This window comes from Carex rostrata, chromosome 25 (assembly GCF_964058835.1).
Source record: "Carex rostrata chromosome 25, lpCarRost1.2, whole genome shotgun sequence".
Taxonomy (NCBI): Eukaryota; Viridiplantae; Streptophyta; class Magnoliopsida; order Poales; family Cyperaceae; genus Carex; species Carex rostrata.
The window spans coordinates 6,089,826-6,111,516 of record NC_135942.1 but is presented as its reverse complement, the minus strand read 5'-3'; the positions used below and the strand labels follow the sequence as shown (position 1 = coordinate 6,111,516).

At 34.5% G+C, this 21,691-nt stretch overlaps 2 protein-coding genes across 6 annotated transcripts; one reads left to right on the top strand and one right to left on the bottom strand.

Annotated features, from left to right (window-relative positions):
• Positions 1–3,679: 3,679 nt before the first annotated feature.
• Positions 3,680–8,242, top strand: LOC144576084 (Thioredoxin superfamily protein). The gene is made up of 5 exons (XM_078326336.1): positions 3,680–4,063; positions 4,409–4,482; positions 5,456–5,530; positions 5,978–6,004; positions 7,837–8,242. The coding sequence occupies exons 1-5, from the start codon at positions 3,789–3,791 to the stop codon at positions 7,908–7,910; spliced, it is 525 nt and encodes a 174-aa protein (XP_078182462.1). The 5' UTR covers positions 3,680–3,788; the 3' UTR covers positions 7,911–8,242.
• A 1,386-nt stretch (positions 8,243–9,628) lies between these two features.
• LOC144576130 (RNI-like superfamily protein) lies at positions 9,629–17,108 on the bottom strand. Of its 5 annotated transcripts, XM_078326404.1 has the most exons (17): positions 16,953–17,108; positions 15,666–15,765; positions 15,513–15,578; positions 15,045–15,158; positions 14,577–14,650; positions 14,265–14,358; positions 13,934–13,976; positions 13,669–13,731; positions 13,070–13,284; positions 12,597–12,717; positions 12,152–12,252; positions 11,902–12,015; positions 11,436–11,609; positions 10,951–11,097; positions 10,431–10,579; positions 9,842–10,018; positions 9,629–9,788 (listed from the first exon to the last, which is right to left on the bottom strand). In XM_078326404.1, exons 1-16 carry the CDS (start codon positions 17,023–17,025, stop codon positions 9,855–9,857), a joined length of 1,812 nt encoding a protein of 603 aa, XP_078182530.1. In that variant the 5' UTR covers positions 17,026–17,108; the 3' UTR covers positions 9,629–9,788; positions 9,842–9,854. The 5 variants fall into 5 exon arrangements, 3 of the variants coding, with proteins under 3 accessions (XP_078182530.1, XP_078182529.1, XP_078182531.1); XR_013518603.1 differs by having other exon boundaries at positions 9,629–10,018; positions 10,431–10,592; XR_013518604.1 differs by having other exon boundaries at positions 9,629–10,018; positions 10,951–11,048.
• Positions 17,109–21,691: the final 4,583 nt, after the last annotated feature.

Here is a 21,691-nt window from a genome sequence, read left to right as displayed (position 1 = left end):
TGACAGACTAGAGAGGATCTGAATCGAAGCAATGGTCTCCATTAGAACCAGTATCTGAAGAAGAAACAGTGTAGAACCCTGCATTGCAACCAATTTACTAAATTGGAGATTATTCTCGAATTTCTAATGGAAAGACTAAAGGGAACTGAACCGAGAGAAGAAGAGGAAGATCATAGGAGAAAACTAGTTTACCTTTGTCAGAACTCTTCTCTTAATCACTTGATACAGCTAAATTTCAACGAGAAGCACTCTCAATTGAGGAAGGCGGGAGGAAGACGATGAGGTTCCGTTCATAATTTTGCCTTGGTCAAATACCTTCTCTTTGCACATAATTTCGCCAGCTTCTATTTCTTTTTAAAATCACGTCGAAAAAAATCTCTGCGCTGCTACTCTCCTCTCCGATCGCCAGATCTTGTTAGAAGGGAATAATTTGGTCAACAAAGTCTATTGTTGTGTTGTTGTGCAGTCTCTCCTCTAGAGTTGGAAAAATGGCACGGCGGACCGGAACGGCACGGCACGTGTGACTATTCCATGCTGTGACTCGCGTGTCCCGTGGTGTAACCATTCGCATGCCGTGATCAGCTTTTAAAAAATTTGACACGGCACATCACGTGAAAGATCTGATCACGGCACGTCACGTAATCACGTAAGTCACGTGTAGTTAGGACTGTTAGATCAAATGGTGAATCTTGAATAAGCTAACTTAAATTATGAAAAACATAATTAAACGTAAGAAACATAACCAATTACGTTTGGACACAACATGCAAATGACTCGTGTGCCGTGACCATTCGCGTGCCATGACCATCCATCAACATTTTGGTCACGGCACAACATGTATCACTGTTCACTTAATCACGGCACAGCACGTTTTTTCCACTCTAATCTCCTCTTGTGACTTGTGAGCCCCTGAAGTGGTCAAGTATTTTTTTTTGAGTAAATTTTGTGAATTTGTATCCTCTTCATTAACTCAAAAAAGAATCTTTTGAACTAGTCTAGACCGTTCGATATGCTTTAAGATCCATGCGGACTAGATCCACACTAATATTAAAGGACCCCTGAATTATAGGTTGTGGTTGGATTGACTCCATTTAAAATGCTTAGATGCATTAACTCAAAAGAGGCTCTTTTGAGTTAATGCAGATGATGCAGACTCAAATTTTGCTGGAGGTGAATGAACTTTGCTATTTGTTACGAATTGGTCACTCAAATTTGATTTGTCTCTTGTTAGTTACTCAATTTTGTTATTTGTTTCAATAAAGTAACTCTATACTTTTATGTCCAAAATTTTAATGAAATATGATCATTTTGTTCAAAATATTAACGGGATATGTTTATTCCATTCAAAATACTAACAAAATGAGTATATTCCGTTAGTATTCTGATAGAAAAGTATAAATTAACTTGATTAAAACAAATAACGAAGATAAGTAACTAAAAATAAACAAATCAAACTTGAATGACTAATTAATTTGTGATAAATAACGAAATTTATCCTATTATTTATATTAAAGAGGTACTATGAATTATTACTAAGCTAACAGTCCGCATGTAAACTCAAATATTGAGTTGAGGATTCAGACTGACTAACGAGTCCGGATTTTCTGAAGTGACTCAAATTTTGAGTTTACATCGGAACTGTCTGATCAAAAATCCGGTCCAATTTAGTCCGGGATGAAATGTACGAGGTTTTTCGGGCCAAAAACAAATCTGACGGTCGGGATCTAAACTCGAATTTATTACCTTTAAGGGTAGCATCTAACAGAATTCACATCCTCTCAGGTTACTAGACTGAGTACAATTGAATCGGATGGTCTAAAATTGTTCTTTTTAACTTAGCACGAATCTCGAAGCTCAAATAGTACTGCCCCTCAGTCATCCGAACAAGAACCGGATAAAAATAAATCTGGACCGTCCTTTTCAATTGTTTTGAGTCAGGTACCTGGGAGGATACGGATCCATCTAACAGACCGAATTTTTTATTAATAGAAATAAAATAAAATAAATATTTAAAAAGAACACAACTTTAAAATTTTTGCGAAAACTAGGTAGATCGGGTTTTGTAAACCCGTCCCGCCGGACGGGACTACACAACCCGTCCCGATTAATCATCATTAAGCCTTAATCAACATCTCGAAAAAAAAAAAAAAAAAAAAAAAAAAAAATTCTGGACGGGTTTAAGCATCCCGTCCCGCTCCGTAAAAAAAAAAAAAAAAATGGACGGGTTCTCTTAGCCCGTCCCATCCGATTGTTGGAAATTAGATCAATAGTACTATAATCAACCATAGATAACCTTTTGTTGGAAATTTTGTAAACCACCAATTCCTGACTGATACTTTTCATTAGAAAATAATATATAATGCATAACTGGCTTCAATTCAATCAAACTTAACTTCAATTTAACTAAAGTACTAAACTAATAAGCATATATACCACTTAACTTACATAAGGTGATTTCAATTTGGTGCTTTTCTTAGCCCAAATAGCAGGGATAGCAGGGATAGCAGGGACTTTAGAGTGTAATATGGTTTAGATCATAAGGTTCTTTGTAAAGTTAATGGATTGGATTATAAAAAATAGCATACGGGGTGTCAGATGTTGGTAGAAGATAGGTTTTCTTCAACATAAGAAAAGTTACTTCATTCAGGAATTTCATCAAATAGGTTGTAAGCAATGTAATTATTACAAAAATAAACTTGTCCAATGGATCAGAGAAATTTTGACTTATGTTTGAAATTTCAAAACCTTTTCCACAAATTGCAACTGGGTCCACTGTAGTACGTAGAGACAATTAAAATGTTTTGAGTAAGATATATAATTATAACAAGTTTGCAGCTATTACCAAACTACAAGCACCTAATACATAATTACTGAATCGATTAATTATACCTCAGCCTTATTCCTTGTCAAGTATTCTGTAACCAATGGAAAGACGAGAGCGTATCCTCTTACAAATTACCACCACCTCTTTAAAGCGCTCATCGATGGGTTTGCGGATGTCCCCCAAGCTCCATGACTCTTCTTCATTTATCACGCAGCACTTGTCAGCAGATGAAGATCCTCTTTTTCTATTATTATATTCACCAAAAGCAAGTTGAAAGATAAAAGAGGCAACTCCTTTGTCTTCATACTTTTTAACTTTTCTGGTCCAACCCACCCATAAGCATGGTATTGTACCCTTTACAAATCATTTCATGCAACAACTCCTTTGCCATCACAATTTCACCTTTCTTGAACAACGCATATATAAGAATGTTGTAAATCACAACATCGGGCTCGCAGCCTTCGGAAATCATTTCATGCATCAACTCCTTTGCCATTGTGCCTTAGTCGCAGAGGGTGGTGGTACTGGTTTTGGTTTGTTGTTGATTCGGAAGGGTTGAAATTTGGAATTGGGGATGGCATAGCCGAAAAGACAGGTCACGGCGAGAAATTGACCGAATTTTTTATTAATAGAAATTGGAGCGGGACGGGATGCTTAAATCCGTCCAGGATATTTTTTTTTTTTTTTTTCGAAATGTTGGTTAAGGGTTAATGATGATTAATCGGGACAGATTGTGTAGTCCCGTCCGGCGGGACGGGTTTACAAAACCCGATCTACTTAGTTTTTGCAAAAATTTTAAAGTAGTGTTCTTTTTAAATATTTTTTTTATTTTATTTCTATTAATAAAAAATTCGGTCTAACAGACACCCCCAGATCCATCCATCGGATCCCATACCTCCTCTCCCTCTCCCGTCCTCCATATACCTCTCTCTCTCCGTAGGTCCCTCCCTCCCTCCCTCTTTCCATGGCGGAGAGTTTTTGCGCTTTGGCGCGTGCAAGGGCGTCTCTTTGCCCTCACGTCAAGCACGCACGGTTCAGCAACCACCTACGTCTTCCCTTCGTTTCCGTTCATCTCACCCGCCCATCTCGAATTCCGGGATCTCACGTTTCCCGAGGTCGAATACTAACCGTCCAATCGATGTCTTCCTCTTCGCAATCATTCGGTGCTAGAATGGAGGAGTCGGTGAAAAAAACGGTGTCAGAACACCCCGTCGTAATCTACTCCAAGACTTGGTGCTCGTGAGTTTCAAATTCTCTTGCTCTCTCACGATTTTCTTTCTAGCTCTACATATTTATAATTATCTACCTTTAGGACTTTGGGAAGTTGGTTCCCGGACTGTTGCTTGAGAAATTTGGCATCGTTTGGACTTTTTTTTAATTAATAAAAAGGATCTATAATTGATTGCAAATATGCAAGTTCTAGATTGCTAGGGTGTCCAATTGCAGAGCTGAAATTTCTGTATTTTGCCAGTAAATCGTGTTACTAGATAAGGGTTTGGCTACTCTATTAATTGAATTACCAAATTTGTAATGTTGTAGAGTTTAACACGAAGGTTAGAGTTTAATCTTAACTTTGAATTGAAGGTATTCATCAGAAGTGAAATCACTTTTCAAGCGTATTGGTGTGGAACCCCATGTGATTGAGCTGGACCAACTGGGTACAAATCTATTTAATTTTGCAATTTAATTTTACTTGACTTTTATAGTTTATCTTTATGGTGCCTTATGATCTTTGTTGGTGGAACTGTTATTTTGGATTTAATCAAAATAATGCAGACCAAATTAGCTAGCTTATACCAGATTGGAGTAATTGTTGTCTCCTTTAAATAGACAAAATGGTACCTATAAGAGGTGCATTTGAGATCCTGCAGATTACAGTGTGCCTGATGGAACCATTGTTGTGGGTTTAGTCAAAATAATCCACACCTAATGAGCTGATACTGTATTGGAGTAATAATGCGCAGATTACAATGCGCCTGATGGAACTATTTGGATTTAGTCAAAATAATTATCATTCCCTTACTAAATAAAGTGATACTTAGCTGGGCTATAAGATGTTCTATTATTAAATAGGTGAAGGCCTAGAATTACAATTTCTGGGAGTACTTGCTGTACTGTTTTATGAGACACGCATAGCAGCCTCAATGTCCAACGCAGCTTTTATCAGATTACCCCAAATTTTACAATTCACATTTTAGATATAGTTTATTATAGTATGCAATAAAATAGGAACCAAGCCATTCAATTACATGTACAATACAGAGAAATAGGCAGAGGAAATAAGACCCGACTGTGAAATGTTGCAGTACATACTGGCTCTTACATACTGGTTTATTATTTGGATAAAACAGTATCGAATATCTGATTCTCCAATCCCAAACAAACAGTGACAGTACAGAGTTAATGGAGTTGTTCATTTATAGATAGGAGCAATGAACATTTTCTCTCTGACAAATGTTGGGAAAAGAATAATAATGTGGTGACTAATACAATTTGTTTATTTTTAAAAAGTAACAACCTGACAAATAGTGAAGAAAAGGAAAAAAAAAAGATAAGAGGAATTTTACCTTCATTTGGTGTTTAGCATATTTTAAGCTGATGAGCCTTGCATGATTAATTTAAACTTCCCAGGTGCACAAGGCACACAGTTGCAAAGGGTTTTGGAAATGCTGACAGGACAATCCACTGTGCCTAATGTTTTCATTGGTAATTTCTTATTGTTAAGTTCTATATTTTGATATATGAAAAGTGTGCCGTACCAGGTGATCCCTTGGGGGTACTGGAACTGGACCTGACTGGCATGATTCTTGCTGATATGCCTTTAGCCATGCAATTAGGACTCACTTTAAGAAAATTATAGTGATGTATCCTTCAATTTGCATATTTTAATTGAGCTAATCAAGAAAAGATGTGTATTTGATTGTATAACAAGTGGTCTCTCAAAAGAAATGGAGACCAGTGATAATGAAAATCACTGTTTATCAAAAAGAAAAAAAAAACTGTCCTTTTTTATTTTCTTATAGTTATTGATTCAATCCCAGTCAGTTCAATTCTGGAATGATTATCGGCTTACATACCAAAAGGTCATTCATTGACTTACCACAATGATCACTTTTATTGTTTTATTAAATTATTGCTTAAAATTCTTTTCAGGTGGAAAGCATATAGGTGGTTGTTCAGGTAATTTTTCTCAGTTCCTCTGTTTAAAGGAGACTAATCCTATAACTGTGTCATAGAAGCACCATCTGCTTGTGCACTGCAAGCAGGGTAAATATAATAGTTCCGAATCAAATCTCCTTAAAAAGAAAGTGTGAGGCTATGGTACTATGCATAGTGCACTTTGCTCCGTACTATGAATCTATATCTTCATTTTCAAAGTCCAAATAGTCAATTCAAACCTGTCATCATGATCTCCATATGAAAATGTACTTGGTGGCCAAATTTTACATTTTTAGAATTTTTTTACTATCCTTCTAAGGGAAAAATTTAAGAGGGAAGATTTCCAATGTACCCATCAAAACTTTTGAAATAGCCAATTTATCCATCAAAACATGAAAATATCCTATTTACCCATTCAAACTGAACTTCTTTTCTTTTATCCCCATCTCTTCATAAATATATTATTTGTCTTTTATTAAAAATCAAGTTGACTAATTTACCCCCGTCTTCTTCTCTGATCTAATTAATTTAACTATTTTAATCGGAGAGAACTCATGAAGACAGAGGAGACAACAATTAATTTGACTTTGAATTTGCCAAAAAGAAACTCAATAGAAGAAACAAAACAGAGAGTAGACAACCTTTTCTTGTCTACCATCATTTCTCTGCGAGGAAACAAGAGTGTGTGCGTACGTGGGTTGGGGAGGGGGTTGTTCTGGATGAAGATAAATCAAAGAAATTGCATAGTGCTACTTCGTTCGATATAATTTCAGAAGCTTCTTCCTTCGTTAATAATCAATGGGCAAAATGGCAAAATAAAGTTAATCTTCAAGTAGCCTTTGACCCCAAGCACTAATTACTGTACTCTATGACCTTCTTCGTTGAACACAAAGATCAACTGGAACGGTTCCCTTCCAGAAGCAAGGTTCTTTCTCATTTCAGAATATCATTGTCTCAATAATTTAGTTGAAATTATATCTGATAATCTTACCCAATTCACATAAAAAAAGCAGCCAAAACACTAGAAAAGATCAGAGAGGGCTTTAGCCATAATGCTCATCCTAGGATCATTGCAATAATATCCATCGCCATTTTTTATACCGACAGGTTGGTTATAGGCTAGATGATAAGCAAGACTGCTCTCTGATTGAAATAGTCAAATCAATTAGCACATGGAGGATATCAGAGAGAAGGGTAAATTAGTCAACTTGATTTTTAATAAAAGACAAATAATATATTTATAAAGAGATGGGAATAAAAGAAAAGAAGTTCATGGGTAAATAGGATATTTTCATATTTTGGTGGGTAAATTGGCTATTTTAAAAGTTTTGATGGGTGCCGCGGAAATTTTCCCTTCTTTTAAATAGGTACAAAATCACTTTATCTAAATATTCTGAATCATCTGAAAGTAGTGATTTTGTACCTATCTAAAAAAAATAGTAAAAAAAAATTTAAAACATGTAAAAGTTGTCCTCCAAGTGCATTTTCAAATGGGGATCATGTTGAGCAGTTCAGATCGACTGTTTGGACTTCGAAAATGGAGAAATGCATTCATAGTACAGACAAAAGTGTGCTATGCATGGTACCATAGCCTCACTAAAAAGATTATTTTTAACTCATGGTGGCCTGCTGGAGTTCCCTTACGAATCGTAAGCTTTCGTTATTAGGTTAGCCATGCACTTCACATGTTTCTATCGATTCACATGGCATCATCAAATGATACTAGTCTTCGACAAGAATCCACAATGCACTAGAATGCTTTTGTGGACGCTTTAATATTTCAACTTAACAAATACAAAATCCATATCAAGAAGCATTTCTCTTACTGATGTAAATTTTGTAAAATGATGCAGATACAATAAAGCTACATCAGGATGGAGAACTAAAAAAATTGTTATCTGAGTTGAATATTTCTACAAAGAACTGATAAATTGAGGGCTCGAATCAGCATTAAAGCTACATAATCAGAGGAAGAGTTTAATTATGGGAAGCTATTGGAGTAATTGTTAATTGTCTTCTTTGTGCTTTTCTTTAGCATTTTGTAGTCTGCACTCTTGTTTTGTGTTAGGTCAGCACTTGCTTGATTATTTGACCTGGTTTAAAACATTTTCCGGTGAATTACCTTAACTAATATATTGCATCTCTGGTTTAAGGCTTATAGAATTTTAAGAACGCTGTTAGTTGTAATAAACTCTTGAAATGTCTGTAACCCTTTTTGATGTAAGATTTAAGAATATTTTAAAATCAAAGAGCACCTTATATCTGGATGACTTGAATTAGCTTTGCTGTGTGTGCATACTGGTACGGTTGTGCGATGGAAATGTCTCTGGATGGTATCGATAGTTTACAGAGTCCCGTAAATGACTTGTTTAGTGATATTGGTTTTTCACTAAACAAGTCATTTGGTTTGATTGTTTTTTACTTTATTTTAATTTTATAAGATTAAATCCAAATTATTTTAGAGTATAGTAAATCTAAATTAATTTAAAACAGAAATGTCATGTATACCTCCTGAAAACCTCGAAATTATATATTTTCCCTTCTAAACTTTATAGTATCGTATTTATCTTTCTAAATTTTAAAAATTCACAAATTTATTCAATTTATTATTTTTTTTCTTATAAAACTCATTTTAAATTTATGAAGTTTTCATTTTACTCTTTATTAATAAATAAAAAAAAATGTAGATATGAATGAAAAATGTTAGTTTTCTAATTGGCAGGATTGTCAAAACAAATAAAAATTAATTTCTCTACTTTCGAGTTTCGACGCATATATGGTGGCATTTAGGCATATTTTGTGTATCAAAAGTAGGAAAACAAACATTTGTCCTCGTAAACCAATCAATTAAATCAGTAAATCTGCCTTCTAAAAACAGTATTTTTTTACTATTTTTTTTTACCTAACATTTAGGCATATTTTTTTACTACAACGAATTCTCCCTTATTTATAGACAGACAAGTAACGAATATATTTGATATAATTTGAAAACAAATTCATTTTGATCATGCAGCTCCGACACATGCTTCACTCTTAGTCATGCATCGAACAATTTGAAAAGATAATAATTTAATTTTATCGGCGTTTAATCAGTCATCAAATAATTCAAACTGCACCAAATTTTAAGACAATCTATCTAAAGTCTTAAAAGCATCTCTACAATTTTGTTATTTTTTATTTTTTTATACATAATTATTATGTCCCTTGTCGTAGTTGTTAAACAAGATTGGTTATTATTATATCATTTCCAATTCTCTCACTGTTACAACAGGTGAAAACTAAATAGTATTCTCTTTAGGTTTCAGAGCTCTTTATCATTTCATCCATTCAATTCTATTATCACTCTAGTTATATACTTGTATTATAGCGGATGGTACTTGACTGAACCTGGCTGAAACGGACGGCCCAGATTTACTCTCAACCGGTGATTACTCGGGATGACATAGGGTGTAACAGGTCAGTTTAAAAATCTGGACTGAGAGTAAATCTGGACCATCTGTTTTGGTCAGGTTCAGTCAGGTACCTGGGAGGATGTGAATTCTATTATAGCCAAGACCTCCGGAGGTAACAGGTCAGCGCTACAAGGTACGTGTTAGTAATTTTGGCCCCTGAATCCCCTAAACCTAACAATTTTCCAACCATAGAAACAACAAGGAAAAATTTCTTTTAGTACAAAAATATGAGGTTCAGATGACAATGTTAGGTAAAAAGCCGAGGTAAAGTATTCCTTGAAACTCCCAAATATGTGGGTCCACTTCAAGGTTCAAGAAGAGAAGTTTACGTTCTTTATTTCTCGAAGTTCACGCTATTTTTAATATATATATAACTTACATTAGGGATTACATGACTTGTCTACACCAATGCCTTGTATCTAAGGATCATCATCATGAATAAACATCTCAGGATGGATTGGCCGACGTGACAAATTCACAACAGGGTTGCCCCTCTGCTGAAATTTTGCAATTTCTGATACCATTTCCGAGTGGAATAGCTTGGCATTATTTGTCAAATCAAGCAACTCAAGTTTTCCCCTCTCTGGACACAAGAAAAAAAAAGAAGAAGCAAATTAACTACCAGAAACCAATAAACCTTGATAAAATTAAAAGCGTACAACTGCAAGTCATGATGAATATAACAATGTTGATTGAGGTGCATGTGTTGAGCTAAAATCTGGTTTAGACTGATGTTAAAATAAAGAATTGGTGGTCCAGATTGATTCTGGGTCCTGATAGCCTTTCCTTTTCTTTTTGAATTACCAGTCTTGGATTTTATTTCATGCTGCTGCTCCCACTTGACCAAAAAACAAACATGACCCTAGAATCCTGACAAGGAGGCATCAAATAAAATCCAAGACTACTCCTAGCAACCAGGACAGCAAAACCAAGAAGAGAGAACAACATCACTAGTCTTAGAGAGATAATAATGAAACAACCCCAAAAATATGCACCTTTGAAGTGTGCATCCAGGGCATTGAAAATCACAGGAACAGATTGAGGAGGCATGATATTAAATGCTGCATTGATTGACACTAGATGTGGGGCCCGGCAAATTATCTCTGAGATGAAATTTGCTGCCTCAACCCTACCTCGGTTTTTACTGCCAAAGGTAGCTGAAATTCAAATTGAGTACTTGTAATAGTAGAATCATTCAGTAGGAACTCAGTTAAGATCCTTAATTTGGTCTATTAATACAGCTCAAAAACTAAGCTTGAGCAGTATAGGGACCGACTGTGTGATGTGCTATAAGAGAAATCAATGGGGCTTTCTGATCAGTTCTAGTTGTTTAAGCCTAAGTTAAGACCATGACTCCCACAAAAAAATTCAGTTAAAAAATAAAACAAGACAAGTGAAAAGTTCAGGTTTGTATAAATTTAACGATTGCAACTTTCCCAACCTTAGTACAAGTTGTACTATGGAAATCCTTCCAAAAAAAAAAAAAAAGGAGAAGAGAAGAGAGAAAATAGTTACCTGACATTGATATGAGAAAGAGAGACCTCTCGAGGCATATGTAGTATGAGATTCCTAAAGCCCGACTCCCCCAAAGAAATATCTTCAATTTTTAATTCCTTCACATGTGACTCTCCCATCAGTTTTGCCAAATTTTCAGCCACAGTACTGAATTTTGTAATAGACAGAAAATTTGGGTATATGAGGTAAAACACTTAGGGTCAATCCCAGTAAAACCCTGACATACTGAATATACTACAAGAAACTTTGATCTTTCGTTTCAAGAGGCAAGATGTCAAATTAATGGGTTTAGCAAAGGACACATATCTACAAAACTAGTTTCTGCCCCCCCCCCCCCCCCCCCCCCCCCCCCCCCCCCACCCACACACACACACACAAAAAAATTCAAAACAATAATTAGAAAATATGGCTCTATGATATTTAACGGTCTTTCACAGGTAAATATGTTGCCAATAACAAAAAGAAGTAATAGGAAGAAAAGGGACCTTCCAAGGCGGTTATCTGAAAGGGAGAGCTTGTTAAGGGGCTCTTTACAAACAGGAAGGCAGTGTCTGATTAGTTCATGAAACCCCTTCTCTGTTATAGTGCAACTCTCTAAAGACAGATCTGAAAGAGGCTTCTCTTTTCCAAAGGCCCACACAAAGAAAGGGATCAGATATCTGCACATGACATTTTACATGAGATCGCAAAAAGAAACAATTTGAGCAACAACAACCAAGCCTTTAGTCCCAAACAAAGAACCAATTTGAACAACATATTTAAATGTCTGAAGCCAAACTAACTGCACAACTTGCTAGCATTACAATCCTACCATACGTATGGCCAATTTTGATAATCGTTCAAATTAGATTTTTCTCATTTAATTGCTTAATCAAAGCTTAAAATTACAGCAAACTAGCTTTCCATTGTCCATATGCAAACTTCGTTGCAAAAAATTAAATAAACATGTACCTGATTCCCTCATCAGTGAGAGTGTTGTCGCTTAGATCCAAGCTTGTCAAATTAGGCATCTTTTGTAGCAAAAAACAAAGTTCTTCTGCATCAGTCTGCTCCAAACAGTTGCTCCTGATACATTATATACAAATTTATAAGCTTACCCTCAAAAGGTTACAGTGTTGGTAAAATAGGATTTATTTGCAAGGCTTGTGTTAAACACAATGTAAATATAAAGAAATATGATCATTCTTGTAGAAATTAGCACCTCAAATTCAAGGCAGAAATGGAATTCAAGCAAGTAGATGGTTCAGGCAGTGATGAAAAATTACTGGAAGTCCTGATCATATCTGATAGCCATCTCTTAATCTGCACCAATTCAAATTAACACAAATCAACCATTTACAAATAACATTGTGTAATTTTCATATCTTAAAATAAACCATATCCACATCAGTAGTCCGTATTATTTATACATATGATCATATATTAACCCAGATTAAACAGAAACCGCAAATTTCCTCACACCTCAATGGGCCATACGTTACCAGTACAACTCTAATTTTCATATCTTAAGATAAAACATCTCCTAGTCAGTAGTTTGTAGTATTTGTACATATGATAATATATTAATTCAGACAAATTTCCGCACACCTTAATGGGCCATATGTTACGACTACAACTCTTAACATGAAATACACTGAGAGACTCACATAGTTGTCTGACATCTCAAGTGAATGCAGTTTACATGATGATTGAAGTAGTGATTGGAAGATTGGTCCTGCACTAGCTTGCTGTAGCTTGGTATCCCGAAAACACACTAATTTCAAGTTCCTATTTAATAAGACAGGGACAAAATATAATGAATACACATAACCACTCAGAAACCATCATGCATCATCATCTCAATTTGATATTGTTTATGGAGCTTTGACCAGAATTCAAGTGTTTACGTCTCAATTTCTAAATAAAAAATAAATATATTGTAATGATCATTTGGCATAAATTATAGTATGCCAACCAATGATTATTTGTAGATTTACAATGTGAAACAGCACTAAGCCAAGGAATAATCGTTGCAAGTTTGATTTGTGGAAATAGTTAATTATTTGCAAGGGTTTGCAAATTTGAAAATTGCATGGGCTTATAAGCAAAGAGAAGAAAGGAATAACAAAAAAACAGTTACCTTCCTGATGACAATAGGGACAAGAGGCCAGAAGACCTGGTCTCGAAAAAGCGGGAAGAAATAAAATTCAAAGTTCGCAAGTTATGGGCAGATCCCTCAGTGCATATGCTGTCATAAACCTGGTTCATGGAACCAGGGGGAAGCTGGCAGTGAATGAACTGTAGACAGTGTAACGTGAGTCTGTTCTGGTTTATAAGCATGCATGCACCATCAATCTGTTCCATAAAAAATTGAACAAAAATAAGCTAACGGTTTACTTGGATAAGACACTTATTAAGTTGGATGTTTGAGCGTAAGTTGACTCTAAAATTTCATGTTAGTCAAGGGAAAAGTAGACAGCTTGGAGTTATTGAAGCAAAATTGCATGCTGGAAGCTTAGTTGCGTATCTAGTTTCTACTCAAAGCTCAACTTGGTCTGATTCTATTTTATAGCAGGACTTCCATGCACTGTGCCGGTCAGAAACGGTAGGAGTACGGAGTACCACTATAAGTTGATTCAAGACCTCTGTAAGAACAAAAGAAGCTGCACCGAGTACCATTCTTGATAAAAAAAAATGTCTACAAATTAAAATCTCTTTATTCTACAAATCAATGCTTGCCTGATTTTGTGCATTAATTCTTATGAACGTCAACCTTTCCAATTTGCAACCTATGAGCAGTTCCTGCAAATAGACATGTATTCAAATGTTAAAAATTTCAGTAAGTGCATCTCAACTGCCAGAACTGTTCTTTTCTTAATTCTTAAGATCTAATTTTAGAAAAGAAAAATGTAGATATATTTTGTTACAAAAAGAAGAAACATGATGGTAATTTATGTAATTATTTTAACTTCTAATTAACTTTCCAAGATTTAGAGGAACTTACAGCCATTTCCTGGACACAAAGCACATTATGTAGTCTCAGGTATCTACATGCATAAAACAGAAAATAATACATGCTGTTATAAACCTAACAATATATCAAATCTCAAATATGAACCGTGCGTGCTTCTGGTGCTTGGTGCTGCTAACATGATCTGGCCCTCCGATAGGAGACCAACAATTCTTGGGCACCATCTAACTGTATCAGGTCCTTAACTGGAGTTATACTGGTAGCACGGGCTGATAGATATGGGATGGTTAATACCAACCAGATCTTACTTCTTGTCATTCTCTTTCTTTTATGTAGCTTTTGGTTTTCTGTAACACTAGAATACCTAGAATGGGGCCCAAATCTGATGCAGTGGTATGACAATTTCTTCCAATCGTCAGAAAATCTCTGCTCATGACCAATGGCATCCATTATTTTATCTGCATACACAAAACACTAACCTTTATGATATTCCAACAGAAACTGGAACCAAAATTCTCTCCTTGTGGCTGGTACAGTGGTACTTAGACCTAGACATATTAGTTACTGGTCCTGAAGATGACATGTACAGAGCATCTGAGAAAGAAACACTACACAACCTCACAGGACCCTACAACTAAACCCAATACCAGCATAGTAATCTTAAATAATAAATTACCTGATACAGTCAGTTCACAAATACTACCAGAAAAGGTGGGAAGTGATGCTGTCTCTATGGCTTCCTCAAAGCACCTAATACAGGGAAAAGATAAAAGTTTTAATAATATTAATGACCATGACCATGACAATGATTACCACTATGACAATAACAACAGCAATGATCACAATCATCATCATCATAGTAAAAACATCATGACGTCAACACGAACAGCGACGATGATAAAACTTGTATTAATGTTGAATTTAATAACTATTGCTAAATGATTATCACAATAAAAATAATAGCATTAAATGATTATAACCAAAAAAGGGTATAATGAGTCTAATTATTTCCTCTTTCCAGTAAATGCATTATTGTGCAACTGGGGTAAATTGCAGGATAAGTATACTTGTTTTCTCATGCTACTTGTAATGTTAAAAGTCGAACTAAATTTGTGCGCAAAATAGTTTTCTCTTTTAGACGTACTCATTGAGATGCTTCTCACAGTACAGCTGATGCCAGTCTGGAGTTCTAGAATTGCATTGCTCAGTCCATCGCTTTTTATATAGCTTCTCCCATGCTTGGTCAAGGATCTTGTACCTAACAAAATAAACAAAATTTTGTTCAACAAATTTGAAAAAGGTTCAGCTTAAAAAAAGTCAACTTCCTAAATCCAAACTCCACCTCTCCGTGACAGTCACTTTTCCTACCCAAAAAACCCTGTATCATGCCTCATTCTTTTTCCATAGAGGAGACTGAAAAGGGGGATACCTCAAGAAATATTTTGAAAAACCAAGCATACGGAACTCAGTAGGATACTTTTAGAGTAAAATGATGAGGAGGAGGGGGAGGGGGGGGCTCACTCCATATGTTAAATTCCTTTCAGCAATCAAAATTCTGGAAGCTCTTTACTTAAAATCATCCTAACTAAAATTTAGTATTGAGTTACCTCACCTTCCTCGTTTTCTAGGATTGGAGTTGTCACGAGCCACAGGTTCCTCAGCACAGTTGCCTTTTAATCTGCAAATATGATGTCACACTATCTTTCAGTTGAAAAAACAACAAGGAAAAGAAATGTGAAAGAGATGGAAAGATTTTCTCCCTTACATTTCATGTAGGGTATGTAAGGCAAGAGGAGTCAAATCCATTACTAAGGTCTCGAGAAGATCAAATGGTAGCTCAAGCACATCTTGCAAATAATTACATCCTAACAAAATTATAAAAAAATGAAAAAGTAAGTTATAATAATAAAGTGATGGTACAACAGGACAAAGCTTTGTGGGGATAGAGCACTTGGAACGTAAAGTGGATAGCAAGGTGCTGGGCATTGTGGCAAGAAAGAAACCAGTGTCTTTCAGGGAAAATCGAGGTATGGAAATGCTGGCACTGGAAACTGTGGCTGACATCTCAGTATGGCCGTGTCACTGTTGATCAACCGAAGCTCTTTGATTGTAGGAGACTTTGATGTAGGCTAAGCGTTTTATTTTGTATCTTGGTTTGCTGTTTCTTTTTATTTATTGTAAAGACTGAACTTGTACCATTTTGTATAATTAATACAACCCATTAGATGGCACTTCGCCGTCTAACCTTCAAGAAAATATCAGAAACATATATAATCTGGAACGGAGACATCATTTATATGCCCCATAATACATAAGAAATGTTAGGTCACAGCACATGAAAATCTTCTTTATACCCCATTTTTCCAAATTTACTCCAACAATACACAAGTAATACTTGTTCCTAGGCAATTGACTCTCCATAGATAAGAAAATAAAAGGGTAGTAGTATAAGAGTACTTTGAATTAGATAAGGAGATGCACATTTACATTTTTTGTTTTTTCAAGAGGCGTGCAGGATATTCCCATTTGCAGAGTATGATTGATAACTTAAATATTTTGTGGGGGCAAAAAAGACTCATCCCACGCACAAATAGATTTAGAAAGAAAATAGACTGTCACCCAAGCACGATCATATCTGCTTCTATTGGTTCTACAGAAACAGGGTTCTGCTATCATAGTAGAACTTTCTGATTTGATCAGATAATCCAGATCAGTATTAGGAACACTGAATTACAGGAGCGTACGATCTGTGTGTTCATTTTAGATCGGATGAATTCAATTAGGATATGATCCCTTATTTGGGCATGTACAGCTGCAGAATTTCCAAGGCATAATTAGGTGGAACTGGGACCAAGGCATAATTTTTATTGAGATCAATTTACCAGAATTTCCAAGAATAGTAAAAACAGTGCCTTACTTTGCCAAAACCTTTTGGAATTAACCTAACTGTAGAACTGAGGACCTTTTCTTCACATAGGAGAGGGTTTTCTTCTCCTGCGTTAATTAAACCCTAAAAGCATTGAATAGAAAAAAGAACTGGAGAAGAACGCACCATATGCGATCGTGGAGGCTGTGGTTTTTATACACAGAGAGAGCAAAGACGGCGGAGCCTCTTCCGCCTCCATTTGGGAGAAACTGATATGACCTCCGGAGTAGAGCACAAAGATGCGCTCAGAGAGAAATTAAGACTGCTCCAGTAAATGTATAAGAGAGGGAGGGGAGGGGAAATTTATAAGAAGTTGCTCCAATAATGTTCACGGAAGTCGGAAGATGGGGAGGTGTTAGCTGTAACTTTTTAATTTCACTGATATTTTATCTAAAATTACTAGTTTACCCTCCTAGTTAGTTTTAGGCAGTAGAAAGGTATATTTTGCTTTTTTGTCCATCATAGGAAGCACCTCGTAATAAACACAAATTTCTGGAAAAAAAATCACAACCAAGTTAGGGGTATTCCGTATTCGGCTGCAGGTGCCGTTTTTTTAATTAATCGAAAATAAATAAATAAATAAAATATCGTTAAAGGATATTGTTTTGCAGAAAATTCGATAGCTAGGTAGAATGGGTTGGTTTATCCCGGCCTACGGGACTGAACAGTTTATTCTGTCCCATTAATTTAACTCCTAATTAAATAAATTTTAACTAAACGGAGGAGAAAATCAGGCACGGTAAAAAAAAAAATTCGTCCGACCGCAAAAAAAAAAAATTGGACGGAGTAGATTGCACCATCCAGGAGTGGAAAAAAAAATGATTCGAAGTGGTTCAATTGATGATTGTTATTAGAAGGCAGATTCATGTTTAGAAGACATATTCATTTTTAATTAATTTTCATAAGGTCAAACCCCTTTCAACAATTCAAATTTTCCAATAGAATAATCAACAGAGGTCAATAAGAATTTCATTGGTACCGATTACCAATTGAGGTCGGACAGGACAATCCACTCCGTCCCGGTTTTTTTTTTCTTTTTTGACAGTTGGACGGGAAAGTTTTTAACGTCCTGGTTTTTTCCTCTGTTTAGTTAAAGTTTATTTAATTAGGAGTTGGGATAGTGGGATGGGATAAACTGTCTCGTCCTGTAGGACGAGATAATCCAACCCGTTCTACTTAGATATCGAAATTACCGCAAAACTATCTTCTTTAACGATATTTTATTTATTTATTTTCTATTAATAAAAAAACGGGCTGTAGGTGTTCCCTTGGGAATTCACAGGAAAATTAAATTTACCTTATTTATTCTCATGAAGGTTTTGTTTGGCAGTAAAAAGAAAATTACTAAATTACTGTTCACATGGGAAAAAAATTTACTCAAACTGATTTTTTTTTCCACGTGAACAGTAATTTTTTATTCAAAATTTTTTATTCCTATTTCCAATAGGGCTGCCGAACAGGGCCGAAGTGTTTAGAGGTTTCACTATGTATTCCTATTTTCAAAACCATGTAGGTAACTTTTCTATTTTACAACAGATCAAAGCTAAAAAAAAAAAAAAAAAGCTCTACTCAGAGCTCTGTTTTATTTCCCAAATGCTGGAGGTGAGAAAATTAAACACATTCAAAAATGAATATTATTGAATACATTTCGAATAATAATTAAACACATTCAAAAATGAATACTATTGAATACATTTCGAATAATAATTAAACACATTAAAAAATAAATACAATGAAGAATAAATAATTATTTTAAATAGCATTTCAACATTAGAATAATAATTAAACAAAACATAATTTAAAAGTATAATAAAGACTAAAATTAATTAAAAAATAACAATTTAATAATACAAGAAATTATTAAACAAGCATAATTAAACTAGCAATACTTAATTGTAATAGATTAAGCTAATTTTAGATTAAGTTCCTATTATGACATCTAACATAATCATCCCACATAAGCCTAGCAATTTCATCTCTTTTTTTATTTCCTGCCTGACGTTAATTAGTAAGTCTTTCAACATCTTCGCTGTACTCTTCATCTCCATCTGGTACATCCACAATATCATTTGTAAGCAATGTTTGTTTTCTATTACGATATGGAGCTTGATCTTCGTAAGCAATAGTTATAGGAACATGTGTACCATCAATGACACCAATACAATCATGTATATTAAAAAGTAGTGAATAATTAAACTTACCTTAATTTAAAAAAAAAACATTAATTTGAGAATGATTGAAATTAAATTTACCTTAAAGAAATGAATAAACATTGTTCTGAATTTGATAAGTTGGGGCGTATGAAGTCGAGGGGGCATTATGATTTTTGCAGATAGTCAAGTAATAGCCTTAATTACAATATGAAAGTAACAGCTTATTGTATCACCCGACCGTTGGAATCGTTCTTGCACAATGCGATTGCTTGCATTTTTAGCAAGTGTGTATCAGAACATTACAACTTGTTCTTCAATCAACATTTGTCTATCCTGGAGCAACTCTTTGTCTCTCAATAGCTTGACAAATGTACAAAAAACAAAAGTCTCCATATGAAATTCTTGCTCACAGTGACACTCATGACCATCTAAGACTTCATTGACATACATCATTCCAGTTAAGATTGAAGTATGGAATGGAGTTGATTCCATTATATTTCTCTCTATATATGGCATGATGAGATTTTTATAATCCTCATCATCATTATTCATTTTCCATTGAAGAAGATGATCCATTATTTTGCTATGAAAAATGTGAATAAGCATTTGCTGCAATAGCTCTATATATAAACAATTTAGATTTTTTTTTTTTTGAAAAAAATGGTCATGATCACTCTTTTGTCACTCTGTAGTGTATAGTCAATCATGATATTACTTTTCATTGTGTGGTCAGTTCACCCATTTATCACTTTACAGTGTGTGGTCAGTTCACTTTGATATCACTTTTCAATGTGTGGTCAATTCACTCATTTTTCATTTTGCAGTGTGTTCAGTTCACTCTGATATCACTTTTCAATGTGTGGTCAATTCACTCATTTATCACTTTGCAGTGTGTGGTCAGTTCACTCTGATATCACTTTGCATTGTATAGTCAATTCACTCATTTAAATTTTTTAGAATATGATATATACAATTATACTGATCATGATTAGTATTAATACACTTAATATAGTTTAATATTATTATTACATCTTCTATAAAAAGAAAAATAAACAAACATCCTAACAAATTTTCCATGCATTTGCTGAACACCTACATTTACAAATTTCTTATGGGTTAAATAACTTTGGTTTTGACAAATTGAAATTCTCACTCCCACAAAATTCTCATGCTGCCGAACAGGCCCTAATATATTGTAAGGCTCAACTCATCCAAGTATACAATTGTAAGGCTTAAACTTACAACTATGTAATTCACAAAAATACAAAATTAGATGCAAAACTCAATATAGCAGCATGTCCATAGCCCCACTAGTACCTGTGGTACCAATATCACTACACCCACTAATACCCTCATTTGAAGTTTATAAATAGGTCCTTAAAGAGAAATAATAGGCGTTCATATTTATGTTTAGTCATGCAATCTAGTAATAAAAATTGACCTAATAAAAAGTAGCAGAGGATCATCAAGAGCTAGAAAAAAATCTGACAAGAAGGTATATGAAAGTTACATATCAGTTCCTGAAATTTTTGTTATTTTAACATTCAAAATATATGCTCAAGCATTATATATACACAATAACAACGAACAGTGGATAAAGACTTTAAATCAAAAATCAATCTTCTTTTTTTTCTTTTTTTTTTAATGGGATACCATGGTATAGTAAATTAATTAAGGAGTCTAACAAAGTTTTACATTGCCATAAAAAAAATCTGAAAGACAACTACATACAAACTACCTAAAAACTAAAGTCATATAATTAAAAAAAAAGTGTAGACATCTAACTACCAGCAAATAAAACAGTGCTCCTGCTCCATCATTTTGAGCCCGATTGATACCAGTGATTTTTGTATCTCGTCTGTATGTTATCCAAGAGGAGATGTGTCGATAAATTGGAGATAATGACAGTCTGGTCCCTCTACTTCTTATAAATTGGAAAAGGTGAAAGATCTAATCGTAACTTGTCTGATTGTTCTAGGTAACAAAATCAATTGAAAAGAAAAACTGAAATTGATGATAAAACCTACTACATGTTATGAATACTTCAACGTGTATGAATAAATACTTCAACTTGTATAAATAAATACTTGATATACTCCATTCCAATCAAGCACGCCTCCGCCGGGTTAGATCCATCATTGTTGATCGTCTCAAAATGAGTGCTAAATGGATCGATTTCAACTAATTTTGTTCTATGGATGCAATCAATTACTTTTGTGTCTATGTTCATCTTCATCATGAAGTAGCAAGTTAATTAGGAAAAAATAAAACTTTATTAATGGTGAATTACGCCAGTGCATACTAAGTACTAAGAAATGACAAAAAAGAAATTTTGAAAAAAAAAATAGAGGTGTATGAATGAATAATTGATGCCTTAGGTATGCATATTTCAACGTGTATGAATGAATACTTGATATCTTAACTATGAATACTTCAATGAAGTATGTTTTGTTTCTTTTAAATATATATTTTTTTTGTAACATTTCAATTACATGATTTGTAGAATTTGATAGATTATTTTTGTTTTAACAGTGAAACATGTGGCAACTATTTTTTATTTTCAAAAAATAAAATTGAACTTGAAAGCAATAAAACAATGTTCGATACTATTCAACTGCTCTCGTAAAATTAATTGAGGTATGCACATATGCTTGTAATTCTCTTGATACATGAACTATTTACACTTACATGACGAGGTATGAATACTTGCTC